Source organism: Salpingoeca rosetta (genome assembly GCF_000188695.1).
Source record: "Salpingoeca rosetta unplaced genomic scaffold supercont1.30, whole genome shotgun sequence".
NCBI lineage: Eukaryota > Choanoflagellata > Craspedida > Salpingoecidae > Salpingoeca > Salpingoeca rosetta.
In genome coordinates, this window is record NW_004754904.1 from 715,054 (window position 1) to 727,235 (window position 12,182).

At 59.9% G+C, this 12,182-nt stretch overlaps 2 protein-coding genes across 2 annotated transcripts in view; one reads left to right on the forward strand and one right to left on the reverse strand.

Annotated features, from left to right (window-relative positions):
- Positions 1-3,069, reverse strand: part of PTSG_09980 (pre-mRNA-splicing factor 38A) — a 3,712-nt gene extending 643 nt beyond the window's left edge. The window contains exons 1-6 of the mRNA XM_004989284.1: positions 2,732-3,069; positions 2,306-2,465; positions 2,015-2,078; positions 1,796-1,853; positions 1,381-1,466; positions 97-1,055 (exon numbers count right to left, since the gene is read on the reverse strand). Coding sequence (XP_004989341.1) covers positions 97-1,055; positions 1,381-1,466; positions 1,796-1,853; positions 2,015-2,078; positions 2,306-2,465; positions 2,732-2,861 — 1,457 coding nt within the window. The 5' untranslated portion in view covers positions 2,862-3,069. The remainder of the gene's footprint in view (positions 1-96; positions 1,056-1,380; positions 1,467-1,795; positions 1,854-2,014; positions 2,079-2,305; positions 2,466-2,731) is intronic.
- A 37-nt stretch (positions 3,070-3,106) lies between these two features.
- PTSG_09981 (uncharacterized protein) overlaps positions 3,107-12,182 on the forward strand; it is a gene marked incomplete at its 3' end in the record, with an annotated part of 18,775 nt that continues 9,699 nt past the window's right edge. Inside the window, exons 1-12 of the mRNA XM_004989285.1 lie at positions 3,107-3,337; positions 3,508-3,815; positions 4,164-4,296; positions 4,580-4,651; positions 4,829-5,004; positions 5,216-5,352; positions 5,583-5,696; positions 5,981-6,045; positions 6,348-6,425; positions 6,627-6,689; positions 6,952-7,125; positions 7,261-12,173. Of these exons, the coding sequence (XP_004989342.1) occupies positions 3,642-3,815; positions 4,164-4,296; positions 4,580-4,651; positions 4,829-5,004; positions 5,216-5,352; positions 5,583-5,696; positions 5,981-6,045; positions 6,348-6,425; positions 6,627-6,689; positions 6,952-7,125; positions 7,261-12,173 (6,099 nt within the window). The 5' untranslated portion in view covers positions 3,107-3,337; positions 3,508-3,641. The remainder of the gene's footprint in view (positions 3,338-3,507; positions 3,816-4,163; positions 4,297-4,579; positions 4,652-4,828; positions 5,005-5,215; positions 5,353-5,582; positions 5,697-5,980; positions 6,046-6,347; positions 6,426-6,626; positions 6,690-6,951; positions 7,126-7,260; positions 12,174-12,182) is intronic.

Here is a 12,182-nt window from a genome sequence, read left to right on the forward strand (position 1 = left end):
CTACCCCCCACCCCCCACCACACCACCACACCACCACCACCCACCACACCACCACACCACCCACCACACACACACACACAGCGCATCACCACTCACGGTTTGCGAGCGGATGACGACGATGACGGTGCTGTTTCTTCATCACGAGTGCGGCGCTCACTCTCCACAACCCTCCTCTCTCTCTCATCATCACCACCATCACGCCGTGAAGGCGACGGCGACCGTGATCGACGTCGTTCACTCTCCCGTTCTCTGCTCCCATCGCGCTCCCCACGGCTGTAGCGCTCACGACCGTACCTGCGCCCCCTGTCCCGGCTCCTGCTCCTGCTCCTGCTGCGTCTGCGTGTGCGTGTGCGATCTGACGGCGAAATGCTGCGATCGCGCGAGTCACGGTGGCGACGGTGACGGCGGCGGTCATCGTAGTCGTCATCATCGTGGCGGCGTGAGCGCCTGTCACGGTCACGATCACGATGGTAGCGGCGGCTGTATCGATCACGGTCGTCGTAGTCGTCATGATCATGACTTCGGCTGCGGCTGCGGTGTCGCCTCCTCGTCCGGCTGTCGCTGCGCCCAGACCGATCACGATCACGATCACGATCACGATCACGATCACGATCACGATCACGATCACGATCACGATCACGATCACGATCACGATCACGATCACGATCACGATCACGACCTCTGCTGCTGCTTCTGCTGCGATGCCGGCCGCCGCGCTCCCTGCTGCGGCTGTGGCTGCGGCTGCGGCTGCGTCTCGGGGAACGCGATGGTGATCGGCGGCGATGATGATGACGATCACTCTCATCACCGCTGCCATCACCACCGGTCCTGCCCTCTTCCTCGTCCTCTTCGCCCTCTTCCTCGTCCTCCTCTGCCTTTCGCTTCTGCGCGTCACCACCATCACCACCCCCACTACCGGTTGTGTCTTCTTCTCCTCCTCCTCCTGTTCCTGCTGCTGCTGCTGCCTGCAGCTCGCCCTCAAAGTCGTCGAGTTCGTCCTCGAGCAGCGAGCGCCGCGGCTCAAGCTCGTCGTTCACCTCAAGCGCATACCGCTTCTGCAAGAGGTGGGGCGAGTGCATGTGTGTACGTGAGGGAGGGAGAATGTGTGTGTGTGTGTGTGTGTGCAAGTGAGTGAGTGAGTGAGTGAGTGAGTGAGTGAGTGAGTGAGTGAGTGAGTGAGTGAGTGAGTGAGTGAGTGAGTGAGTGAGTGAGTGAGTGAGTGAGTGAGTGAGTGTGTGTGTGTGTGTGTGTGTGTGTGTGTGTGTGTGTGTGTGTGAGGGCGGTCCTCCACGAGACTGAGCGTGTGCATGCGACTCCTCGTCGATCACAACGACTACCACCACCACCACCACGATCACCATTATTAACACCACCACGAACCTGGATACGAGGGAGGCCAATATCACACACGCGGTCCTCTCGAAGAAGCTCGTCAACGAATTCGTCCATGTGCGTCAGCTCCATCACTAACAGGACAGTGGTGCGTTGCGTGGATGGACAGTGCATGTAAGGCGTGCGTTGGCCAGGGCGTGAGCACAGCGCTGTTGATGAGATTGATAATGACAACAGACGCGAACAGTGGAGGCAGGGGCGAATGCAAGCATGTGCGAGCAGCTGATGCACACACACACACAAGCACACACGCACACGCACGCACACACACACAAGCACACACGCACACGCACGCGCACACACACACACACGCACACGCACGCACACACACACACACACACGCACACACACACACACAAAGGCAAGCTGCATGTTCACACGCGCCAGTGGCACGACTACACACCTCCATTTCTGCTCATGCGTTTGAGCTTGCGGTAATCGTTCAGCAGCGGCTCAATGTACTGCAGAGGGAGGAGAAAGGAGAGCGGAAGGTGAGCGCACTTGATCAAGGAAGTGCAGGTGAGTGTGTGTGGTGTAAGTGTGCGAGCATTCGCGTGCTGTGCTGGAACAGCAAGAGAGCGCAACCACCGAACAGCATGCAGGCTGCGTGGCCCCTCCTTACCCGGTAGCAATCCATCGAAGTGCCGACCAGTCGCAGGTAGAATGCGCCCAGTGCCCTGAGGTACCTGGAGGGGCAGAGCCAGCGCACGTGGCTGGTCAGTACCAGCCTTGCACGTGCAAGTGGAAGGGTGCAGAGACAGAGAGAGAGAGGGAGGAAGCAAAAGAGGAACACAGCGCCCCACCACCACTCAAAACTCCGATTCTCCCCCACCCACCCACACAACACACCCACACCCACACCCACCCACCCACACAACACACCCACACCCACACAACACACACACACACTGACTTGAAGTCCTCGTTCTTGATGTACTCGATGATGATGTCTTTGTCTGGCTGAAGCTGCAGCAGCTTGAGTGTGAGGCAGAGGAACGGCGTGGGTCGAATGTTGCCGCCATACACGCCGCCAACATATGTCAGTTCCACCGCCTTTTCGATCACCGTCTCCGCTGTGAACGAGAGCGCACGCGTTTGATGTGAATCAGGTGTGGGGGGGGGGAAGGGAGGGGAAGGGAGGGTGAACACGTGCATGAAGAGAGGTGGAGGAAGCGGACGGAGATGGGAGAAGGAAAGGAAGAGAGAAATACAACTTTGCCACAACACACAGACACACAGAGATACACACATACACACACACACACACACACACAAACAGTCACACACACAGACGCAGACACACACATACACACAGACAGTCACACACACAGACACAGACCTGTGAGAGCAAAGCACTGCTCTTTCCAATACAAAGTTTCATAGATGCGGCTGCGAATGATCTTGTCAACGATAAACTGCGGGTTTGTGCCATGCACAGACCGTGCGTCCTTCACTGTGCGGTTGGCCATCCTTGCGTCTCACACACACACACGCACCACCACAGGCAGGAGGCTAGTAGACACTGATCAACGCACTCACGTCACCCGCTTCGACCACAAACACACTCGTACACCACGTTGCCTTCTCCTTCTTCGTCGTCGTCCCACCAACCACAACGTCCACAACGTCTCCTTCTTCTGCGTTCGCTCTTGCAGAATAAAAATTATTGCGTCGACAATACCGAAAATTATAGGAAAACACCCACAATTTATCCGTGGGAAGGAACGGCGCTGTCATCGTCGCCGTCTTGTTGTTGCTTTCAGTCCATCAAAGAGGAGAAGAAGAGGAAGAAAGGAAAGACACACAAACGACAGCAACCGCTTGCTTGCTTGTCTGGCTTTTTGTTTTGTTTTGTGGCTGTGTCGTCCAACCAACCACAGTCAGCACGAGAAGCACACGCTCCACGACGACGACACACGACGCACGACGCACGAGGCAGAGAGAGGTATCAGATACAGAGGACACGCCTGCTTTCAGCTCCGGAGTTTTTCTTTTCGGAGAAGAAGACGTCGTTCCACACACACGAACGTTGCACTTGATTGGCGCGACATTTTTGTGGACGTCCACTTGTTGCTTCTCTTACCTCTTTGTGTGAACACCTTTCTTCATCTTCAGGTTCTGCCATCAAGCAACGGTGTCAAGTAAGCCAGAAGTCAAGAGCAGCAGACAGTCACTGCTCTCACATTCCCCGAACACACACACACACACACACATACGCTTGACGGTCGGACGTGGCACAACGGGGAGCCATGTTCCGCAGTCAGCTGAACCCATACCTACAACGGCAGCATCAGCAACAGCAAGAGATGCTGCAGGAGCCCGAGCCCGACGCATTAGTGGACGCCTGCGACAGTGTCCGAGTGTTCCTGGCCGATGGCTTCTCCACCTTTGCCTCATTTGTTGACTTTGTGCTTCCAACTCAGGTGTGCGTGTGCGTGTGCGTGTGCGTGTGCGTGTGCGTGTGCGTGTGTGTGTGCGTGTGTGCGTGTGTGCGTGTGTGCGTGTGTATGTGCGTGTGTGTGTGCGTGTGCTTGTGCTGCGTCAGTGTGATGAGGTTTCGACGGGTGGTGTGGCAGCGGAGTTGAGCGCTGACACCTACCAATCGTGGCTATTGTTGTTGTCTTAGCTGCCTGCCACCGTGCGTGTCTCAACCACGCAACGCCAAACCATCCCCGCTGCCGACCCACCCACCCACTCACTCACTCACTCACTCACTCACTCACTCACTCACTCACTCACTCACCCACTCACTCACTTACACACACTCACAGGATGACACGATCCAAGAAGACTTTGAGGGCCTGCCCGAGCTGTTCCAGGATGCCGCTCGCATCCTCACCACCAGCGACAACCTGGCCAAGGACTTTGGCGAGCTCGTGGCATACAAACGCGCCTTTCTTCGACGTACGCCGTTGTAGTCGTTGTTTGTTTGTTTGTTAGTTAGTTTGTTTGTTTGTTAGTTAGTTTGTTTGTTTGGCGATCCCTCGTCGCTGTGTTGCCTCAAGCGCTGTGTTATCTGGGCACTGAGCCACTGTCCATTGCTTTCTCACCCCTCACACACACACTCACTCACTCACTCCGTCTCACTCTGTCACACACACACACACACACACACACACACACACACACACACACACACACACACACACACACACACACACTCGCTCACTCGGACACATCTCTGCAGAAGTGATCATGCTGCCGCCTGAGGATGCGCTGGCAGCAACAGAGACGGCGCCCACCCCATTCCAGGCATCTGGTGCGTCACCGTTTCTGTTGGTGCCTACTGCTGCTTCTTCTTGACACACTTCCGCTGCAGTCCCCTGCAGCTTGCACGGGAGGCGCGAGACACCCTGCATGCACTGTGTGCTTGAATTGTTACAGCACATCCTTCATTGCTCCATTGTTCACATACCCCGCATGGTGACGCGTGCAGGTGCCACGTCGTCATCAGCGCCCAGCAACGTGACGCACGCGCCGCTGGCCGAGCTGACGCTGGCGCTGCTGCCGCCACTGCTGGAGTCGCAGAGCGCCGTTGACTCGTCGCTCATCAAGTCCACGGTGCAGGCCATGCTCAACTTCCTCAAGTCCCTCTCCCCGCAGGGGCTCAAGGTGCGCATGTTGGAGTATAAGGGAAGGGTGAAATACATAATACGTGGCGTGTGTGTGCGTGGTGTGTGTGTGCGTGTGGATGTGTGCGTGTGTGTGATGGTGTGCGCATTTCTGTGTTTGTGCCAGCGATTAGAACGCTCAACAGTCCACACAACAACGACAACACCACCACCACTCACCAATTCAATCCAACCCCCCTCCTCTCGTGCAGGGAGTGCCGCCAACGGCGCTGCTTGGCCTTGAGAACCTGCTGATCCGCTGGCTGAGCACAGAGCGGGACGTGCTGGACAAAGTTGGCGTCAAACTGGAGGACATTGCAGGTGCCGTCGTCGCTCTCAGCGTCGCAAGGTGTGTGTGTGTGTGCGTGCGTGTCTGTGGCTGTGGTTGTGTGTGTGCGCGTATGCGGGTGTTGTAATTGTAGGTGATTGTGTGCGTGTCTGTGGCTGTGATTTGTGCTTGTGGGTGCAAGTGTTTGCTGTGGCTGTGTGATCACACATGGGTTTTGTCCAGTCACATTCCGCCATCAGCTCATTGAAACCATCGCATGTCCCTCTCCCTCTTCACATCTCCATCCACAGGGATGACCTCAACAGCTACGTGGACACGCTGCACCTCATTGTGAACAGCATCGACTGTGCCGTCAACCTCCCCATTGGCGAATACCTCGAGCACTTTGCCCTCAACCAGCCCCGGTACGCCACACACCCTCCTCCACAGCGCTGCCGTCTCGTGTGTTTTGCGTATGTTGTGTGTGTGTGTTTTGTGTGTGTGTGTTGTGTGTGTTTTGTGTATGTTTTGTGTGGTTGTGTGTGGTTGTGCATGAGTGATGTGGCACGCGCGAGTGTGCGTGACCTTGCAGTTTTGCGAGCACTTGCGAAGCACCTGCATTCGTTGAGTTGTGTTCGCCTCGACTTCCACGTACTGCGGTCTCACCACCACCACACGTGCACACATGTATGCATGTGCACACGTACAGCATGCTGCCCAGCACATTCCTACAATCCCGCGGCTGGACATATGCAAACCCCCTTCAGAAAGACAGTGCGTCGTTGTTGTTTTGTTGGCCTCAGATTGTTTGGTTGTTGCATACAGTGGGCAGCATGGCTACTTCCTTTTTCCTTTCTGCTTGCGGTTTTCCTTTCTGCTTGCGGTTCTCCCTGACTGATGGCGGGTCGTTGTTCCCTCCACGCACGTCGCTGAACCACTTGCTGAAGCCGCTCAATTCGATCCCACCACCACCACCACCACCACCACCACCACCACCAACTCACCGACGCCAACTCACTGACGCCAACCACACGTGGCCCATGTCCTGTCCTCTTTATGTGTGTGTGTGTGTGCAGGCGGCGTGACGATCAAACACCCGAAGCATCGCCACCCACTCCAACTCACCACGCGCGACTCTGGCTGGAACTGCGACGGTGAGCCCACGTGCCCATGGTTCACTTGGTTCACTTGTGTAGGCTGCTGTTCATTCATATGAGCGACTAGGCCACAGTCTTTCCCTTGCTGTTCTGCCCAATCTTGTTCCTCTTCCTGCGATCATGCTTGTCTTGCTTCTCTCCCACATCCACCCACTCACGCTTCCACACCTACACACCTCATCGCGCCACCACGGCCAGGTCCGTGCGGGCACAAGAGCAGCAAATCGCCCTTCATCATGCCGCGCTTCCGCTGCTCCGGAGGTACAAGCAGACACGGAAACACACATACACACGAAATCCGACAGACAGACAGACAGACAGACAGACAGACAGACAGACAGACAGACACACAAACCAACACACACAGACACACAGACACACAGACACACACACACACACACACACACACACACACACACACACAAACCAACACACACAGACACACAAACCAACACACACGCACACACTTCGCTCATTCTCACTCCACCCCATCCTCTTTTCCCCCTCTGTCGCGTGCGTGCAGGGTGCGACTATGACCTGTGCATGTACTGCGTGGCGGGCGTGTACTGCCGCGGCAACTCGATGGTGGCCAAGGACGGCTACCTCTACGTCACGGACAGCAGAGCGTCGGGCATCTACAAGCTCGGCTCGGGCGCATGCGGCACAGCCAGTGCCCAAATCAAGCAATCACAGTCGGGTGCGTTGTTATTTTGCTTTGGCGCAGTCCCTTTGACAGGTTATTCCAATCCATCACACACACACACACACCGCCTTTTTGTCCTCCGACCAAGCTCTTACACACACACACACACACACACACACACACACGCAGGCTCCTTCCGCGGGTATGCTGCGTTTGCCAAGGAGCTGCTGCTGTTCTTCCGCGTGTCAAACCACCGCAAGGGCTGCCTTGCCGACATCTACGACCGCGTGACCCTCAAGTCCATTGGCAGCGTGCTGCGTCCCAAGGACCTGAGCAGCGAGGAGGACGGGCAGCGCCGCCGCAACGTGCTGCACGTCGCAGCAGCAGGCGACCACGTCTACCGCATCTCCTTTGCAGACAACTCGACCTGCTGCGATATTGTTGTGGAGCAGTTTGCCGTGGACGCCGACGACTTTACCCCGCACCGCGTGGAGTGCGTCATCAAGAAGGGCTGCATTGTGTTTGGCTCCGACCTGTACCACGGCGTGCCCAACTGCGGCCCTGTTGTCACGCAGGCCTCCAGCTCCATCCACGCCGTGACTGGCGACGAGCTCATCTCCATTGACGGCACGCGCGTGCGCGACACGGAGCACGCCACCAAGCTGCTTGAGGACAACGCCACCAAGCACGCCGTGTTTGTGCGTCGCGCCATCCCCTCCCGCCTGGTGCGTCGCTTCACGCTGACGGCGCCCTCAGACCCCGCCGCTGCTGCCGCCGCCACAGCCAACATGCTGGCATGCATCCACGGCACGCGTGCTGTTGGTGGCGGCCCGAACGGCGGCGGCGGCGCTGCTGCCACCTCCGCCGGCAACGGCCCAGCAGCCGTCGCGGGGCCGTGGCCGAGCGAGAGCATGTTTGAGAAGCTGCCCTGCGGCCTACCGCGCGTGTTTGCTGCGGTGGGCACCTATGTTGTCACGCACGACTCGCTCATCCTGTACAACACGCTGTTCCCCTCGCGGGAGACGCTTGGCTTTGGGCACCGGCCCGACCAGGCCATGGACACGGGCCGCGTCGTGTCGCACGTGTTTGACCTCACCACGGGCGAGCTGCGGCCAGAGTCGCCCTACCCAACGCTGTACGTGTCGCCCACCAACCCGCTGTACAGCGCAAAGCACGCCCAGCTCCTGGCCTGCCTGGATGCAGACGTCGACTGCACGTGGACGCTGTGCGGCGACCGCGTGGACTGCTGGCGCAACACGGGCCTGCCACTCAACATCCGCCTCGACACGTCCCCGTCCTACGTTGTCGACCTCCTGCGCTCCAGCAGCTGCCACATCACCGCCGTCAAGCGCGTGTTCTGCCAGAGCGTGTGCGCCAGCTGCCAGCAGCTGGCAGGCTTCTCCAAGGACGAGGTTGCTGCCACCACGCTGCCGCGCCTGATAGAGCTGCTGGAGCACTTTCTGCAGGAGGGCGAGCACGACTGCCTCGTGTTCATCCTCCTCGCCCTGGCGCAGCTCACGCCAGACCTGTCCTCGACAGAGGTGGACCAAGACGCCATCGCACACCTCAAGTCGCTCCTCTTCAAGTGCCTCGGCGTGCCCGACCGCCCCGATGTCGTGCGCGCCGCCACAAACGTGATCTCCACCAGCCTCGTCCTCTTCTACCCGCTGCTGGAGGACGTGCCCACGCTTGTGCGCGAGCTGGTGCTGCCAACCGATCTGCCGCAGCACGTGCGCGACGCCATGCGCGGCGACGTGCTTGGCCTCATTGAGGGCGTGCCGCCGCTGGACCTGCCGCGCTCCCTGGTGGAGCTGCTGCTGCAGGGCCTGGACGAGGCGCTGGTGCAGACGGAGGCGGCCATTGCAGACGTCAAGCGCGGCGTGCACGACCACGTCCGCGTCAACGAGGCGACGGTGGGAGGGCTGGCACTCATTCAGTACCTGTGCAACGCTGCCCACGCCGCGCAGCACAGCAGGGCCGATGAGACGCACGACGTCGAGCCAGCGGAACACCAGGAGCAGCAAGGGGACGCCAGCACTGAACAACAACAACAACAACAACAACAACAACAACAACAACAACAACAACAACAACAACAGAAGACTTCGACGGAGGCCGAGGCCCCGCTGACATGGAGCGAGCTGCAGCGCAAGGTGCTGCTGTCCACCACCGATGTTGTGGTGAAGATTGTGACAAAGGCCAGGGCCGCCCTTGTCGATATCAAGAAGCAGCAGCGGCGCCTGGCCATGGCTAGCCGCGGCAGCCTCACGCGCGATGACGCAATCAAGCAGCAGCAGGACTCGCAGCAGCAACAACAACAACAGCAACAGCAACAACAAGAATCCCAGGGGTTGTCGTCGTCGGCGCAGGGCAGCCCAGCGACCCGTCGCCGCGCAGCAAGCGCCGGTGGCGTGCATGATGCAGCAGCGGCGCAGGCGTTGGAGGCGGCTGCACGCGGCGTTGTTGACGTGGTCAAGTGCACGGCGGGCACCCTCGCCTCGCTGGTGCTGCTGGCCACGGACGAGCCCACGCAGTTTGACGAGGAGCAGCTCAAGGCCCTGCGGGAGGTGAGCCTGCACTTCCACGCCTTCCTTGCCCTTACACCCGAGGTCGATGCGGACGGCAGCGTGTCCAAGCCCTGGGAGGAGAAGATTGTTGTGGAGTCGCAGCACCCTTTGCCCGAGGCATACCGCTTCACCAAGACCATCAGCATGCCCGGCGCGCAGGGGCTTGTGTTGCATTTTGACCCGCGGTGCTCGTCCCAGTACGACTACGACAAGCTGTTCATCTACGCGAGCCCGACGCCCAGCGGCGCCCGCGTGGCGTCGTTTGGCGGTAACCACCTTGGCTATGGCGGTGGCGGCGGCACGTGGCCACGGCAGCCCGTGCGGGTGCCTGGCAACACTGTCACGCTGCAGTTTGAGATGAAGAGCGCACGCGAGGCGCAGACGCCGCCAGAGGCCATGTGGGGCTTCTCCGTCACCGTGGCCGCGCAGAGCTCATCGGCCTCCTCCTCGTCGTCATCAGCGTCCGAGGAGGGCAAGAGCACCACTGCCATGGGCCTGCTCGCCGATGTTCAGCTCGCCCTGCTCAACCGCATCGTTGTGATTGTGGAGACGCTGTTTGGCGTGCCGCCTGCGGAGGCTGTGGAGGACCATGTGCTTGGTCTCATGCCGGCCAACCTCATCAAGAGCATCCCCTGGGAAGCTCTCATCCGCCCACAGCAGCAACAACAACAGCAGCAACAGCAGCAACAAGAGCAGCAAACGTCGGGGAGACCCTCACCGGCATCTGCAGCGTCAGGGTGGATGCAGGAGCTGCACGAGCAGAGCGACGCGCGCCTGCTATCTCTGGAAGACGCACGCGCCCTGCGCACCAAGTACGGCACGTCCGACCTCCTGCGCCTTCCGCGCCGCATCCAGCAGGCCGTGTGCACGTCGGAGGTTGATCGCCACATGCTCACGCTGCTGCTGGACCAGGTTGGCGCGCGGCATGACGTGGCCCGGCTGCTTCGTGGCGAGATGGACGACTACCTGCGCTGGCTGGCGGATTTCCTGCGCCAGTGCTTCCAGCGCATCTCCACGTTTCTGCGCCGCCTCGTCAGCGTGGCAAACATGGAGCAGCAGTGGGCGTTTGCCCTGGAGAGCGCAGTGGAGGCGGGCGCCATCACAGAGCTCTTCTTCTTCAGCTGGCAGCACGAGGTGCAGAGCAAGCACCCGCACTTCAAGGACTTGGCCAACCTGGGCCTGCTGTTCTGCCCCAAGCTGAAGGGCGCCGCCCCCGACGCCCTCGTGGACGCGCTCTCTGCCGAGTTTAAGGAGCAGTTTGAGGGGTACATGGCCCCCGTGCGCGAGCAGCAGCGGAAGCGCGAGGAGCGGAAGCGCGAGAAGGAGAAGGCAAAGAAGGAGAAGGAGGCGAAAGAAGCAGCAGCAAAGGCCACCCAGCAGCAGCAAGCACAGGCGGAGGGACAGGAGGGCCAACAACAAGGCGCCCAAGCAGGGGATGAGCAGCAACGCGTGGAGCGGGAGACGAGCAACACCGCCCCGCCCTCCCGCCAGTACAGCCAGTCTGTGACGCCGCAGGATGTTGGTGGTGGTAGTGGGCAGCAAGCAGATGCCCCATCACCGAGCAGTTCCACGCGCAGCGTCAGCCGCAGTGGCAACAACGGCAACGACGACGCCGCATCCAACACCGAAAACACCAACCACGACGATGACGATGATGGTGATGATGGTGATGATGGTGAGGGCAGCGGCAACGGTGGTAGCAATGGCAGGTCTGGTGCAAGACAGGGCATGGATGTGTCTGATGATGCTGACGATGCTGACGATGCGGAAGAAGAACCTGCCATCCCCACACCGGAGGTTGACCTGACGCTGCGGCGGTCTCAGCGGTTCTCAGAGGCTGTGCTGTCCCGCTGCAAGGTGCTGCTTGCCCTGCGCTCCAAGGACGAGATGGACGTCACACACGCCTTGGAGACGCAGCTGGTGACCGAGGCCTCCGACACGATGATGAACATGCCGGACCTTGAGCGGCTTCCCTCCCACTCGTCCACGGCCATGGCCACGGGCAGCGGCCTGCAGAGCCCGCTGTCGCGCTCGCTATCCCTGGGCGCCCCTGTGGCAGTGTCGCGCACGGTGAGCGTGGTCACGCTGGAGCAGCCCGCGGTGTCGCCGCAGGAGGAGCTGTTCCAGTTTGCCTTTGGCGGCGTGTTTGCCAGTGCGCAGCCGCTGTGCGGCGACGACGTGCTGAAGGTTGTCCTTGCCCACCAGACGCGCGCCACACACCGGGTTGCTGCGCTGCGTCAGCTCACCGCCGTGCTGAAGGAGTACACTGGCAAGAACGCAAGCTCGCGAGACATCACCTTGCACTACCTTGTGCAGCGGTTGGTGCGCCTGCTTCAGGCCACGCACCACACGCGCGACCTGCAGCTGAGCGGCCAGACGCACACGTACACGGAGGAGTTTGGGCACCTGCTCAAGCCACTCGTGGCGCTGATGAAGAAGTCTGCGCCCAGCTTCAAGCCTGCACTCGGACTGGCCGTGCTGCCGTATGGCCCGCCGGACGTCAAGGTGCTGCTCGAGTCTGGCTTCATGGACACCGTGCACGCG